The sequence below is a fragment of the Dendropsophus ebraccatus genome, chromosome 3 (genome assembly GCF_027789765.1).
Source record: "Dendropsophus ebraccatus isolate aDenEbr1 chromosome 3, aDenEbr1.pat, whole genome shotgun sequence".
Taxonomy (NCBI): Eukaryota; Metazoa; Chordata; class Amphibia; order Anura; family Hylidae; genus Dendropsophus; species Dendropsophus ebraccatus.
Genome location: NC_091456.1, coordinates 3,492,692 through 3,509,504, shown reverse-complemented (window position 1 = coordinate 3,509,504; position 16,813 = coordinate 3,492,692). Strand labels below are relative to the sequence as shown.

General features: G+C 48.5%; 1 protein-coding gene across 1 annotated transcript in view; it reads left to right on the top strand.

The window, feature by feature from the left end:
• Window positions 1-16,813, top strand: part of OSBP2 (oxysterol binding protein 2) — a 226,995-nt gene that overhangs the window by 36,037 nt on the left and 174,145 nt on the right. Inside the window, exon 2 of the mRNA XM_069960719.1 lies at window positions 7,765-7,973. Within this exon, the coding sequence (XP_069816820.1) occupies window positions 7,765-7,973 (209 nt within the window). The remainder of the gene's footprint in view (window positions 1-7,764; window positions 7,974-16,813) is intronic.

Genomic DNA, 16,813 nt, shown 5'->3' with positions numbered 1-16,813 from the left:
CGGGCTGCAGGGGAGCTGAAGGAGCGTCCGCTTCGTGTCAGGCCGCCGGGACTCTGATGCGGCCGCGCCGCGAGTGAGGTATGGGGCGGACGGGTGCAGGCGGGTAGCAGGTCTGGCGTGGGTGAAGGGTGGTCTCGGGGTCCCCCGGTACCTCTGCTCCATGTATAGGAACCGGTCAGCTGCCTCAGAACGGGTGTATGGCCTCTTATGTAGCTGTGTATGCCCGGAGCTCCTCACTCAGGCTGCCATCTCCATCGGCGGTTCGCCACGCCCCCCTACCCATCCTTTCTATCAACTCATCTACCCTGGGCATGGGGTAGGCATCGAACTTGGAGATCTCATTTAACTTTCTAAAGTCATTACAGAACCTCCAAGTTCCATTGGGCTTTGGGATTAGCACAATCGGGCTGGACCACTCGCTCTGGGACACCTCAAGGACTCCTAGGTCAAGTATAAGTTTTACCTCGGCTGATACCGCCTCCCTCCGTGCTTCTGGTATCCTATAGGGCTTCAGGTTTACTCTGCTTCTAGGCTCAGTTTCAATATGATGACTAATGAGATGCGTACGCCCTGGAAGGTCAGAAAACTTGTCTTTATTTTTCTGCAGGAACTCCTTAGCTTCCTGCTTCTGGGACACTGATAGGGTGTCACCAATCCTGACCGGAGGGATTGGTGGTGACAGATGACCAACAGGCTTTGTCGCCACCAAGGATTCCCTGTCTTTCCAGGGCTTGATCAAGTTTATGTGATACACTTGGAAAGGCTTCCTTCTACCTGGTTGGTGTACCTTGTAGTTGACCTCACTGACCTTCTCTACAATTTCATAGGGACCCTGCCACTTTGCTAAGAATTTGCTTTCTACTGTGGGAACAAGTATGAGTACCCGGTCACCTGGGCTAAATGTCCTGATTCTTGCAGAACGATTGTAAATTCTGCTTTGGCCCTCTTGTGCCCTCTGGAGGTGTTCCCTTACTAGGGGCATTACAGTGGCTATACGGTCCTGCATTTGTGCTACATGCTCTATAACACTCTTGTATGGGGTGGACTCACTTTCCCATGTCTCTTTCGCTATATCCAACAAACCCCTAGGGTGACGACCATAGACTAATTCGAAGGGAGAGAACCCTGTGGACGCTTGGGGCACTTCCCTAATAGAAAACATCAGATAAGGTAGTAAGTGATCCCAATCACCACCATCCTTTTCCACTACTTTTTTTAACATATGTTTCAGGGTTTTATTAAACCTCTCCACTAACCCGTCCGTCTGTGGGTGATATACAGAGGTACGTAGGTGTGAGATTTTAAACAGTTTGCATAGCTCTTTCATTACCTTTGACATAAACGGGGTACCTTGGTCGGTCAAGATTTCTTTGGGGATCCCCACTCTGGAAAACATATAAAACAACTCACGGGCAATTGTTTTAGACGCAGTGTTTCTTAGGGGTACAGCCTCAGGATAGCGGGTCGCGTAGTCTAAGACCACCAAAATGTACTGGTGTCCCCTTGCCGACTTTACAATGGGACCCACCAAGTCCATTGCAATGCGGTCAAAAGGTACCTCTATGATGGGGAGCGAAACCAACGGGCTGCGGAAATGCGACACTGGGGCGCTAAGCTGACATGTGGGGCACGACTCACAGTATTTTTTTATGTCAGCATAAATCGCAGGCCAATAAAACCTCTGGAGGACTCTCTCCTGTGTTTTATCTGTCCCCAAGTGGCCCCCAAGGACATGATTATGGGCCATGTCGAGTACCTGACGCCGGTACGACTTAGGCACCAGAAGCTGTTCCACAACCTCATCATTAATCTTAGTGACTCTATATAAGAGATCATTAGTCACAGAAAAATGTGGAAACTTTTTCTCAGCTTCTGGTTCCTGAGGTACCCCATTCATAACAGAGACCTGCTCTCTCGCATTTTTGAGAGTGGGGTCCTGTAATTGTGCAGTACCAAAATTATCCCTAGACACCTCTAAGTCTGGAACATTCTGCGCAGTGGGAGGAGCCTCTTCCTCACCAGCCAGGACCTGCAAAGGAAAAGCATCATTTTCATCCTGTACATTTTTATCATTTACCATGGGTAATGCAATAGACTTAGGGGTCTCCTCACTCCTTTCAGGGGATTGTTGTTTTCCCCATAGAGCCCAGAACAATGGAAAATCACGCCCCAATATCACATTATGCATGAGGTTTTTAACCACACCCACTTCATATTGTACCGTGCCTAGTTCAGTCCCGACATTAGCCAGCACTATAGGGTAAACCTTTGTATCGCCATGTATGCACACCACACTCATATGTCTTTTTGGCACAAAGTCCCCAGTCACCAGGCTGGCATGCACCAGGGTGACAAGGCTTCCTGAGTCCAGCAACGCCTTAACAGGGAAGTTATTGACAGTAATGTGGCAGACTTGCGGTTCAGTCTCTAGTCCAGTGACCGCAACAAGAGACGGTTCCGCAAATAGCGACTGACGCCGGCTAGCGTCACACTCCATGGGCTCAGTGGTAAGAGGGCAATGGGCAGACACATGTCCCGTCTCATGGCATCTCCAGCACTGGATAGGGCCTGGTCTCCTTGGCAGGGAGTCCTTTTTAGGGCCACTTAGCCACCGGGGACCACCACCAGTCTTTTGCCCCTGAGTTACCTCCTGAGCGCTCTTCCCTCTATCGGCACCCCTCCACACTCCCCCAATAGATGGAAGTCTCTTACCAGATGATGGCACAGATCTGGCACTCCGGGGAGGTGACGGTGCTGCAGGAACATCACGGAGGTAGTCCTCGGTCGCCTGGAACCTCTCCACAAGGCTGACGAGTTCGTCGGCACTCCTAGGGTCGCCTTGTCCCACCCAGCGTTGTAGATCAGCAGGAAGGGCACGGAGGTAGCGATCCATCACGACCCTCTCTAGGATCTGGGCAGGAGTAGAGGTGTCTGGCTCCAACCACTTTCTTGCCAAATGGATCAGGTCGTACATCTGGGACCTCGCTGACTTGTCCAGACTGTAGTTCCAGTTGCGGACCCTCCGGGCACGGACAGCAGCAGTAACTCCTAGTCGGGCGAGTATCTCTGCTTTTAGCCGAGGATAGTCTTTGACCTCTTGCTCACTGAGGTCATAATAGGCCTTTTGAGGTTCGCCTGTTAAATAGGGAGCAATGACTTCTGCCCACTCAGTGGAGGGTAACTTCTCTCTCTCCGCCACCCGCTCAAAGACAGTTAAGTAGGCCTCAATATCGTCATCAGCAGTCATCTTTTGCAGCGCACGCTGCACGGCTCTTCTCACAGACAAAGTCTCTGGCGCGGCTGCTGCCACCAGCTGGGGATTAGCACCTGCAGACGCCTCTTGCATTGCTATCAGGTGCTCAATAAGTCTCTGTTGTGCAGCCATTGTCTGTTCATGGCGCAGGTTAGCGTCTGTCAGAGCCTGTTGTTGCTGCATATTCACTTGCATTAACTGCTTCATCATCTCCTCCATGTTGCTTGTCTGTTTTTGGAGTGAAGCAGAAGCCGTCACCCAGGACATAAGCAGCTGTAGCCAAGTTGATGCACACCGTTGCCCCTAGCAACCGTTTTGCCCGCTCCGCAGCACCAATTGTAGGGATCTTCCCGGGGGATGGTGTGTTAGGACACAGTTCAGGCAGCAAACTTGGACTTAAAAACAGCTTTGGCGTTTATTTGTAGCATAAACGGTCCAGCAACATAAATACAGCAGCACCGTGCATTGATAATAACACAAAACAAAAAGGTCTTGCCCGTCTGGACACTTACTAACACAGGTCACCTATCTGTCACTTCCATAGGCGGTATCGTGGAGTGTGAATAGGCCCCAGCAGTGATAGAACTCCTTGCTCCCAGGAAACACAGCATGCAGGCTGTTCACCCTGGCTGAGAGCCATCTCCTCTAGCTCTGTGGAGCTTTTACCCTGCCGCAGGCTTAACAAGGCACACCTGCCTGCAACACCCGAACTGGACCGGGGGAGGGGAATGGCAGGTCCCACTACCAACCTACCCACCATTCCAGTAAATCCAGGCCCGGAACATGGAAAAAACCCTCAGCAGCATAACACTGCTGAGTGACAGATCTCACCTGGATTCACCATCTCACCATATGCCTTAGCCTGGGTGAGATGTACCTCCCCTCAAATACTTCTCCAGTGACATGTCTACAATATATATAGGATATAATGGCTTTGTGTGTCAGTGGAGTATATAATCCATACTATGATTGGGATCTGAGGAGCTTGATACGTGGGGTTCAGTCTGTGAGTGCTGGGTTACTACACTGCTCACCTGATCTGTGGACCCCCATAGCTGTGTGTATGGTTAGAGCTATGGGATGATGGGAGATTAGAATGGCCGCTTTTCCTGCAGCTGCTGTAAGATTTTTCAGGTATCTCCATACTATTACCGCTCCATAATCACTAATGGTAAGAATACACTGCAGTATAGCGGCTTCTTACCGCCACCTACGTCCACCATGCTCTGCTGCTGAAGGGAGACGTCCACCCTCCATTTATGTGCGGTTACCTCCCTGTAATGCTCTGGGGGTCAGTACTCGCAGGAAGCCATTGATTTTTTTCTATCTTCATTAGGGTTGTGGTATTAATGATGAATATGCAGAACTACAACCTGCTTCAATAGCAGCTCTCATTATTTTGTGCCATAACTCGGATTTTTCTACCTGTGAATCATAATCGTTCCCCTAAGAAGTTATAAAGATTTGTAACTTACTTCTATTTAATAATCTCCAGTCTTCCAGTACTTATCAGCTGCTGTATGTCCTGCAGGAAGTGGTGTATTCTAACCAGTCTGACACAGTGCTCTCTGCTGCCACCTCTGTCCATGTCAGGAACTGTCCAGAGCAGCAGCAAATCCCCATAGAAAACCTCTCCTGCTCTGGACAGTTCCTGACATGGACAGAGGTGGCAGCAGAGAGCACTGTGTAAGACTGCAGAGAATCACAGCTTCTGAAGTCAAGTCACACTTCATTGGTATGCTACGCATTTTGAGGGTGAGAATCCCTTCTTCGTCAGACATCTGCCTGATGAAGAGAGGATTCCCACCCTAGAAACGCGTAGCATATCAATGAAGTGTGACTTGACTCCAAAAGCTGTGAGCCGCCTCTCTTGATGCGTTTGAGACACCTGGCCGGTTTCAAATGAGGGTTTGGTGCGAACAGGAACTTACCACCTTTTTTCTCAACTTGCTGAAGTTCTTCATTGCAGCGATTACCCAGCTGGGGATTGGGAGGTGGCCGGCAGCAACCCTGTTATATATAACTACATGTGCACATTAGAGTCCTGCCTGGCTGTGTACGACCCCTCCTGGTGAGCGTGCATGAGCACAGTTTTCATCTGTATAGAGAAAAACAAGAGGCAGACCCATGGTATATATGCTAATGGCACACCAAAGTAGTAGTAAAGATAAACGTACTTTTATTCCAACAGGTACAGGAAAAAAAATCTGAGTCAAATAGTCCAAGACAAATCTAAAACCATTCAGAATACTACTACTACTTGGGAATAGCAGGTATGGTATAACCCCTGCGCTTATATAGCTGCTCCCCTGTCCAATAGTAAATATAGTGATACAAACCCATATATATATATATTATAGTAAGAATGAGATTATATCAGTATACTGGTATAAATACAGTGCACAAAATACACCCAGTCAAAGCAATATGTCCAAGTACAGAAAAGAGACAATAATAGAAAAAATCATGACATAATAAATATGTCAGGGAAGGGGACTGGTGCCGTCCACATTTGTATGTTATTTTTTTCATTGACCTGCACATGCAGCACTGTTGTATCCTTCTTTTCTATTCACACATCTTTAGACTGGAGAGAATACACCACTTCCTGCAGGACATACAGCAGCTGATAAGTACTGGATGTTTAAATAGAAGTAAATTAGAAATCTATATAACTTTCTGATACCAGTTAATTTAAAAGAATGTTTTTCATTGTTGCCAGAATACCCCTTTAAGCCACTGACAGCCCCCTCCATAGTGTATAGCTATATCCTATTTTTTCCTGTCTCAGATGATGAGGACGGAGCTGTTTTGTTTGTGAGCAATAGTCATACTTAGACTTCCTTTCTCTCACATTTCTGGCCAATCACAAGGCAGCCCCTTCTTCTCTATGCTAAGCTACAACATAATGTTGGAGAAAATGCACTAGATGAGATAGGACGGACTGTGTTGGTGGATGATTTACACAGTACAGAACTATAGATAGCATGTGAGAGGAAACAGGGTGACAGCAAGGAGGTTTCATCAGAAAAGCCACCCTGGTGAATTGCAGATTATCATGACGATTTAAAGAGCGATGGTGGAGATTAACTTCAGGAGGCAGAATTGTGTACAATGTATACATGGGGCAGTTACCCAGAACTGTATGGGTGGTCAGAGAGAGGAGATTACATTCAGGAGGCAGCATTGTGTACCTTGTATTTATACAAGGGGTAGAACTGTTACCCAGAACTGTATGGGTGGTCAGAGAGAGAGAGAGAGAGAGAGAGAGAGAGAGAGAGGAGATTACATTCAGGAGGCAGCATTGTGTACATTGTATTTATACAAGGGGCAGAACTGTTACCCAGAACTGTATGGGTGGTCAGAGAGAGAGAGAGAGAGGAGATTACATTCAGGAGGCAGCATTGTGTACATTGTATTTTCTACAAGGGGTAGAACTGTTACCCAGAACTGCATGGGTGGTCAGAGAGAGAAGAGATTACATTCAGGAGGCAGCATTGTGTACATTGTATTTATACAAGGGGCAGAACTGTTACCCAGAACTGTGTGGGTGGTCAGAGAGAGAGAGAGGAGATTACATTCAGGAGGCAGCATTATGTACATTGCATTCATACAAGGGGCAGAATTGTTACCCAGAACTGTATGAGTGGTCATAGAGAGAGAGGAGATTACATTCAGGAGGCAGCATTGTGTACATTGTATTTATACAAGGGGCAGAACTGTTACCCAGAACTGTATGGGTGGCCAGAGAGAGAGAAGATTACATTCAGGAGGCAGCATTATGTACATTGTATTTATACAAGGGGCAGAACTGTTACCCAGAACTGTATGAGTGGTCAGAGAGAGAGAGAGGAGATTACATTCAGGAGGCAGCATTATGTACATTGCATTCATACAAGGGGCAGAATTGTTACCCAGAACTGTATGAGTGGTCAGAGAGAGAGAGAGGAGATTACATTCAGGAGGCAGCATTATGTACATTGTATTTATACAAGGGGCAGAACTGTTACCCAGAACTGTATGGGTGGTCAGAGAGAGAGAGAGAGGAGATTACATTCAGGAGGCAGCATTGTGTACATTGTATTTATACAAGGGGCAGAACTGTTACCCAGAACTGTATAAATGGTTGGAGAGAGAGAGAGAGGAGATTACATTCAGGAGGCAGCATTGTGTACATTGTATTTATACAAGGGGCAGAACTGTTACCCAGAACTGTATAAATGGTTGGAGAGAGAGAGAGAGGAGATTACATTCAGGAGGCAGCATTGTGTACATTGTATTTATACAAGGAGCAGAACTGTTAACCAAAACTGTTTGGGTGGTCAAAAAGCGTTTTGTTTCTGTAGCCCATTTTGTTTCTGTAGCCCTTTTTCCCTGTTCTACATGATTGGCTCCCGTTGACCTGACCTGCAAGCCAAAACCAATCTGTAATAACCTTTATAATGTAAAGCACATAGATGGCATTCAGTTCCTGTGCTAATTTGATCATCTCTCAATCTGTCATTCCCCAGGACACAGGCTGAGATGGCGCACACCTGCCGGGGAACCATTAACCTGTCTACGGCTCATATCGACACCGAAGATTCATGTAACATCGTCCTGTCCAATGGTGGCCGAACATATCATCTCAAGGCAAGCTGCGAAGTGGAGAGACAGAGATGGGTGACGGCATTGGAACTGGCCAAAGCCAAGGCTGTCCGGATGATGAACAACCAGTCAGGTAGTGTCCCTAACTGATCGCCATAGAAAATCACTGGTGTTTGCTTCTGGTTCATGTCCAAAGAATATTTATAATAATGTCACTTTTTTTTTAGTGCGTTTTACTAATCCAGGTAAAAGTATTTACACTGTGGCAGTAGATTTTCCTTTGTATCTTTGTGATTTAAAGGGACGGTGTGACCTAAATTGTCTGTTACTGATTAGAGTCAGATACTAAAACTTGTTCTTTTTATTGAAATCTGTTTCTATTTTTTGACTGTATTTTTTTTTTATTTATTCTACTTTTTGTACATTGTTATGGGGGCAGCCATCTTGCCTGGTCTGTTTTTAACAGTATTTAGTGACATGCTTTACTGCAAGCCTCATGGACATAGATGACAATAGACTCTGTCCCCTTTAAATGAATGTGAACGCGCTCTGTGACCTGTGAAGAGGTCATTCCACAGGGAGCTGCTATTGTCTCCTCTATCTACTGGTGTCACATGACGCTGCAATGCTGTACAGATCACTTTACTGCAGCCTACTCTTATCACCACAGACACAACAGGAAGTCTCAGCTTAGTTTTAGCCCCAGTGGTGAGAATGAGAACTGCAAGATATCAGGATTATTATATAATATAGATAGAAAAATGGAAAAAATTTAAAAAATGTCACCTAAAATTTAAAAAACCTGTATAATATAAAATATAATATATAATTTATCCAATAAGTCATTTTCTGATGATACTGTCCCTTTAAGGATTGGGTTATGGGGTGTGTATCCAGTTTGGACATCATATGCTCAGCCTCCTGGACCATTACAGCCATATTTTCAGAGTATTTGATAAAAACTATTACTTAACATTGATAATCCATTGATCCCTATATCTGCTTTACCATCAGGCTGATATCGCAGTATTCCAGGTGGTGAGAAAGTTTTTATCCATCCTCATAAAATAAAGAAATTCTTAAGACACAATAATTCTTTTATATCAGGTAAAATTTACTAACAGAGTTTTATACTTTTATAGTGAGTTTAAAGGGGTACTCTTGCAAAAGCGATGGAAAAATGTAACCCCATATTCACAGAATAGGGATTAAAGGGGCAGTTCATCAAATGTTCTTTTTTTCTTTCATATCAACTGGTGTCAGAAAAGTATATAGATTTGTAATTTACTTCTTTTTAAAAATCTCCAGTCTTCCAGTACTTATCAGCTGCTGTATGTCCTGCAGAAAGTGGCGTATTCTTTCTGCTGCCACCTCTTTCCATGTCAGTAACTGTCCAGAGCAGGAGAGGTTTTCTATGGGGATTTGCTGCTGCTCTGGACAGTTCCTGACATGGACAGAGGTGGCAGCAGAGAGCACTGTGTCAGACTGGAGAGAATATACCACTTCCTGCAGGACATACAGCAGCTGATAAGTACTGGAACGCTTAAGATTTTTAAATAGAAGTAAATTCCAAATCTATATAATTTTCTGAAACCAGTTGATTTGAAAACAAAAGGATTTTCCCTTTAAAGGGGTTATCCAGTGCTACAAAAACATGGCCACTATCTTTCAGAGACAGCATGACTCTTGTCTCCAGTTCAGGTGCGATTTGCAATTAAGCTCCATTCACTTCAATGGAACTGAGCAGCAAAACCCCACCCAAGCTGGAGACAAGAGCGGTGCTGTCTCTGGAAGAAAGTGGCCATGTTTTTGCCTGGTGTAAGATGTGTCAAGTGCAATAAAAGGTGCAGACCTGGAAATGAATCTGATGCATCAGCAGCGACATCCGCCGTCAGCTACTGGTTTATGGCAGATTATACACAGATATTAATATAGCGGCAGAATATGAGCCTCCATCTCTTACGACTTACATGATAGAAGGGTCTACACATCCGATAATTATTGTTATTCCTTTTTTTTTTTCTTTTTAAGCCAAAAAATGGGAGTTGATCCCAGTGGAAAGGAAAACTGCCCCCATGAAAGTCTGGAGACGTTTTCAACCTCTGCTGGTATTTTTTCTCATTTTTGATTTAAAAATGGAAGGTAGAGGCGACTTTTCTGATGACCGGGAATGTGTGGATAAGAGACGGAGATCCGATTGTGTGTGTGTGATAAGGGACACATCATGTAGTATGCAGAGTGGTCTTTAACATGTAAGCTTGTGCCACCGGGTGATGTTAGTACTGGTGGTTGTACAGCTCAGCCGGGGATGTTAGTGTCGTGACGCCGGTGCTAGTCCAGCACACAGGTGAGATGTTGGTACCTGCTTTGTGTTGTGGATGGCTGTACTCCCCAAATGGTCAGTGACCTGCCAGGTTGTGATGGGTCCCTTGGGCTCTTGTCACGATAGTCTTGAGTGACAATTGACCCACCCGGACTATTGGTACCACCACCCACAGAAAGGGAAAAAACAACCCCAAGGTGTGCGGCTAGTGTGTATAGGTGCTTGTGCGTATAAAGGATGACTGAGTCTCAGTGATATCAAAAATAGAACAGCTTTACTGTACAGTCTCTCAGTAGTACTACAAACTTTGACAAAATAGATAAATCTTCACACAGACTTTAGTGCTTGAATTCATTTGTGCTTGAGAGTAGAGTAAAGTAGAGGAGAAAAGTTTGTTGAGGGAGTCCCAACCCAATGTAGCAATGTACTCTGTTTACTTGTACCTGTGTATAGACTTTGTCTGACCTTCTCTTACCCTACAGTGTCGAGTGACACGTCCTAATAGGGTGATACAAGCCCCAGTCGTGGTTATCTTGGTGAAGCTAAGTTTCCAGGGGTGTCCCAGTTACCTGCACTGCGAGTTAGGATACGTAGACCTTCCTTGGTAGCTTTGTCTTATCCAGGCTAATTCCTCTTGTTCTCAGCATACTGCCCTGCACTTTTTAGACTGGTTCACGGCGTGGGTCAGGATGTTCCTAGACTGTTTTTCTTTTTAGTGTTTAGCACTGCATAGTAAATATAGTAGAAGTAGTAGTAAAGGAACTAGTTGTCTCTAGTTGCATCTGAAAACTTTGGTGTTTTAGACTAGACTGCCTTTTGGTCCCGGACAAGGGTCTGGGCATAAGCCAGGCCCCTGGCTTGGCTACAGCGGGGATGTTTGCTGTGTGTGTCCTTCTCCCAGGAGAATCTGGATAAGACTTAACTAAACTTCCTCCACCTTATAACAACTTACTTAAGGGGCCAGGTAATCTACCCTGTGAGGGGTAGGGGTTGAGTGTGTGCAGAAGAAAGAAGGAAAGAAATAGGTTAAAAGCAAAGAGCACCTCTGATTGGTTACTAAGAGCACATGGTAGACAATAAAATATTAACCCATTAGGACCTTCAGCTGTGCATACATAGAAATACATATAAAAAATACTGACATCTAGTGGTGAACCTGTAGAATAGCTCTTCATCACCACTTAACCTGGAAAAAGAAGCTTTTGTGACAGGTGCATAAGAGAAGCGAAAAGAACACCAGTGGTGGGACACCACAATAATAATAATAATAATAATAATAATATTTATTTGTATAGTGCCAACAGATTCTGCAGCGCTCACAAGCTGTGTTATGGTGACCGCTCATTATTATTATTATTATTATTATTTATTTTTAAAGCGTCCTTGATTTCAGAGTGATGTACAAGCGATAGGGATGACAGACAGAACATTGGGCAATCAAAAAACATGTTACAGGAATAACAAGAATGAGACTGGTACATAGGGAGAGAGGAGCCTGCCCGCCAGGTATTACATAGGGAGAGAGGAGCCTGCCCCCCAGGTATTACATAGGGAGAGAGGAGCCTGCCCGCCAGGGGTTACATAGGGAGAGAGGAGCCTGCCCGCCAGGTATTACATAGGGAGAGAGGAGCCTGCCCGTCAGGGCTTACATAGGGAGAGAGGAGCCTGCCCGCCAGGTATTACATAGGGAGAGAGGAGCCTGCCCGCCAGGTATTACATAGGGAGAGAGTAGCCTGCCCTCCAGGTATTACATAGGGAGAGAGGAGCCTGCCCGCCAGGTATTACATAGGGAGAGAGGAGCCTGCCCGCCAGGGCTTACATGAAGAGAGAGGAGCCTGCCCGCCAGGCCTTACATAGGGAGAGAGGAGCCTGCCCACCAGGGCTTACATAGGGAGAGAGGAGCCTGCCCGCCAGGGCTTACATAGGGAGAGAGGAGCCTGCCCACCGGGTATTACATAGGGAGAGAGGAGCCTGCCCGCCAGGTATTACATAGGGAGAGAGGAGCCTGCCCGCCAGGTATTACATAGGGAGAGAGGAGCCTGCCCGCCAGGTATTACATAGGGAGAGAGGAGCCTGCCAGCCAGGTATTACATAGGGAGAGAGGAGGCCGCCCGCCAGGGCTCACATAGGGAGAGAGGACCCTGACGGGGAGGGCTTACATAGGAAGAGAGGAGCCTGCCCGCCAGGGCTTACATAGGGATAGAGGAGCCTGCCCGCCAGGGGTTACATAGGGAGAGAGGAGCCTGCCAGCCAGGACTTACATAGGGAGAGAGGAGCCTGCCCGCCAGGTATTACATAGGGAGAGAGGAGCCTGCCCGCCAGGTATTACATAGGGAGAGAGGAGCCTGCCCGCCAGGGGTAACATAGGGAGAGAGGAGGCTGCCCGCCAGGGCTCACATAGGGAGAGAGGAGCCTGCCCGCCAGGGCTTACATAAGGAGAAAGGAGCCTGCCTGCCGGGCCTTACATAGAGAGAGAGGACCCTGCCCGCCAGGGCTTACACAGGGAGAGAGGAGCCTGCCCTCCAGGTATTACGTAGGTAGAGAGTAGCAGCCCGCCAGGACTTACATAGGGAGAGAGGAGCCTGCCCGCCAGGTATTACATAGGGAGAGAGGAGCCTGCCCGCCAGGGCTTACATAGGGAGAGAGGAGCCTGCCCGCCAGGTATTACATAGGGAGAGAGGAGCCTGCCCGCCAGGTATTACATAGGGAGAGAGGAGCCTGCCCGCCAGGTATTACATAGGGAGAGAGGAGCCTGCCCGCCAGGGCTTACATAGGGAGAGAGTAGCCTGCCCGCCAGGCCTTACATAGGGAGAGAGGAGCCTGCCCGCCAGGGCTTACATAGGGAGAGAGGACCCTGCCCGCCAGGGCTTACATAGGGAGAGAGGACCCTGCCCGCCAGGGCTTACATAGGGAGAGAGGAGCCTGCCCGCCAGGGCTTACATACGGAGAGAGGAGCCTGCCCGCCAGGACTTACATAGGGAGAGAGGAGCCTGCCCGCCAGGGCTTACATAGGGAGAGAGGAGCCTGCCCGCCAGGTATTACATAGGGAGAGAGGAGCCTGCCCGCCAGGTATTACATAGGGAGAGAGGAGCCTGCCCGCCAGGTATTACATAGGGAGAGAGGAGCCTGCCCGCCAGGGCTTACATAGGGAGAGAGTAGCCTGCCCGCCAGGCCTTACATAGGGAGAGAGGAGCCTGCCCGCCAGGGCTTACATAGGGAGAGAGGACCCTGCCCGCCAGGGCTTACATAGGGAGAGAGGACCCTGCCCGCCAGGGCTTACATAGGGAGAGAGGAGCCTGCCCGCCAGGACTTACATAGGGAGAGAGGAGCCTGCCCACGAGTCCTTCGGTCCCTATTACACAGAGTGATAATCGTCTGAATTAGGCTGATCATTTCTTTAGGTGCAGACCCTAAATCATTGGACATCTGGTGCACATCGCTACATGTAATAGCTACATGTAAGAACTATGTGTGGCCGATGACTGACGATTGTAGTATAAAATAATAAAATAATTACTTACCTTACCATGTTCCCCGGTGTCCTCCTAGGGCTTTCTTCCCTGTTGTCCTCTGGCTTTCTTCCCTGTTGTCCTGGGGCCTTCTTACCCAGTTCCCTCGGGCCTTCTTCCCTGGTGTCCTCGGGCCTTCCCAGTGTCCTCCTAGGGCTTTCTTCATACTTGTCCTCAGGCCTTCTTCCCTGTTGTCATCCTAAGGCCTTCCCGTGTCCTCGGGCCTTCTTCCCTGGTGTCCTCGGGCCTTCTTCCCTGGTGTCCTCGGGCCTTCTTCCCTGGTGTCCTCGGGCCTTCTTCCCTGGTGTCCTCGGGCCTTCTTCCCTGGTGTCCTCGGGCCTTCTTCCCTGGTGTCCTTGGGCCTTCTTCCCTGGTGTCCTCAGGCCTTCCCTGGTTCCCTCGGGCCTTCCCCAGTGTCCTCTTAGGGCTTTCTTCCCTGGTGTCCTCGGGCCTTCTTCCCTGGTGTCCTCAGGCCTTCCCTGGTTCCCTCGGGCCTTCCCCAGTGTCCTCTTAGGGCTTTCTTCCCTGGTGTCCTCGGGCCTTCTTTCCTGGTGTCCTCGGGCCTTCTTTCCTGGTGTCCTCGGGCCTTCTTCCCTGGTGTTCTCGGGCCTTCTTCCCTGGTGTCCTCGGGCCTTCTTCCTCGGTGTCCTCAGGCCTTCCCCCTGTGTTCTCCTAGGGCTTTCTTCCCTGTTGTCCTCCTAGGGCCTTCCAGTGTCCTCAGGCCTTCCCCACCCAGTTCCCTCGGGCCTTCTTCCTCTGTGTCCTTGGGCCTTCTTCCCTGGTGTCCTCAGGCCTTCCCCGGTGTCCTCCTAGGGCTTTCTTCCCTGTTGTCCTCCTAGGGCCTTCCCGTGTCCTCAGCCTTCTTTCCCAGTTCCCTCGGCCTTCTTCCTCTGTGTCCTCAGGCCTTCTTCCCTGGTGTCCTCGGGCCTTCTTCCCTGGCGTCCTCGGGCCTTCTACCCTGGCGTCCTCGGGCCTTCTTCCCTGGTTTCCTCGGGCCTTCTTCCCTGGTGTCCTCGGGCCTTCTTCCCTGATGTCCTCGGGCCTTCCCCGGTGTCCTCCTAGGGCTTTCTTCCCTGTTGTCCTCCTAGGGCCTTCCCGTGTCCTCAGCCTTCTTTCCCAGTTCCCTCGGCCTTCTTCCTCTGTGTCCTCAGGCCTTCTTCCCTGGTGTCCTCGGGCCTTCTTCCCTGGCGTCCTCGGGCCTTCTTCCCTGGCGTCCTCGGGCCTTCTTCCCTGGTTTCCTCGGGCCTTCTTCCCTGGTGTCCTCGGGCCTTCTTCCCTGATGTCCTCGGGCCTTCTTCCCTGGCGTCCTCGGGCCTTCTTCCCGGGTGTCCGCGGGCCTTCTTCCCTGGCGTCCTCGGGCCTTCTTCCCTGGTGTCCTCGGGCCTTCTTCCCTGGTGTCCTCGGGCCTTCTTCCCTGATGTCCTCGGGCCTTCTTCCCTGGCGTCCTCGGGCCTTCTTCCCTGATGTCCTCGGGCCTTCTTCCCTGGTGTCCTCGGGCCTTCTTCCCTGATGTCCTCGGGCCTTCTTCCTCTGTGTCCTCTGGCCTTCTTCCCTGGTGTCCTCGGGCCTTCTTCCCTGGTGTCCTCGGGCCTTCTTCCCTGATGTCCTCGAGCCTTCTTCCTCTGTGTCCTCGGGCCTTCTTCCCTGGTGTCCTCGGGCCTTCTTCCCTGGTGTCCTCGGGCCTTCTTCCCTGGTGTCCGCGGGCCTTGCCCAGTCTCTGCCGTTCTGCTGCTTGCTTACACTTTATGATGGGACCCTTACACTCTACAAGCAGATGCTGCTGTTCGCCCCATAGTACTATGCTAGAATTATTATTTGCCACCTTTGTAAATTGGTCTATTATGTAATGTCTTCCATTATATCAGTCCTTGTCCCCATTGGTGCTCACAATCTATTTCCCTTAGACACCTGCACACCGGTATATTGCAGATTATTGATCCGAGAGCTTTGTTGCCATTAATAATAATCTTCTCTATGGTTCTGACGGACGGACTCCTTGTACTCTACTGTTATCCTAGGACTCGGCCATATTGATCCCAGATTGGAGAATCCGCGGTCGCTGCATACAGTGGGGGGAGCTAAAAAATGGCCGCATCTCCAACGTATGTGGCGACCGTGTGAAGGGCCGAGCAAGCTGCAGGCGTCCGGGGTTTGAAAAAGAGATACAGTAGGGTGGTGCTGTGCCCGGAAACACCCATCTCTCACCCGTCTGGACGCCCTTGTATCCTAGCGGTATTACTGCACCTCCTTCTCTGCCTCTCACTTCTCCTCGCTGTCCGATGGTTTTTATTCATTTTTATTTGGTGTGTATTAGAAGAGCGGTAGTCTTATACAGCAAGTGTATCCCAAACTCTATATGTTAACTGGAAAAGTTGTATCTCGTATATCTCGTGTATCTCGTGTATCTTCCTATGTCCATCCATCTTGGCCTCGTAGCATGTGACGTCTATAACTCTCCGGTATTGATCCTGCCATTATAACTATAATAACTACAGGAGAAGCTGCTATAATTATGATATATGATAGGTCCCATATTACAGCCGCCCATAAAGCTCCAGCCTGAAGATCAATGGGATTCCAACGTATTTAATCATTTTGTAGTCAACACGATTGATTTGTATTGACTTCCAGTAATCTGTGCTGACAGGATGAGTGATGACATCATAGACCGCGGGTATCTGTCGGATTGTGCACTGTGTGTGCGCTTTATTACTATGTGAGCGAGTAGTAGAGTATGGCTGATTTATTATTCCATGGGTTCTCTATATTAAGTTGTCATAAATATTGGCTCATCTATCGGCTTAGTGATGCAAAAACTTAACCCCTTATCCACACAATAGGCAATTAAGGGGTAGTTCACCAGAAAGTGACAGAGATTTGTAATTTAATTATATTAAAAAATCTCCATTCTTCCAGTACTTATCAGCTGCTGTATGTCCTGCAGGAAGTGGTGTATTCTCCAGTCTTACACAGTGCTCTCTGCTGCCACCTCTGTCCATGTCAGGAACTGTCCAGAGCAGCAGCAAATCCCCATAGAAAACCTCTCCTGCTCTGGACAGTTCCTGACATGGACAGAGGTGGCAGCAGAGAGCATTGTGTCAGACTGGAGAGAATACACCACTTCCTGCAGGACATACAGCA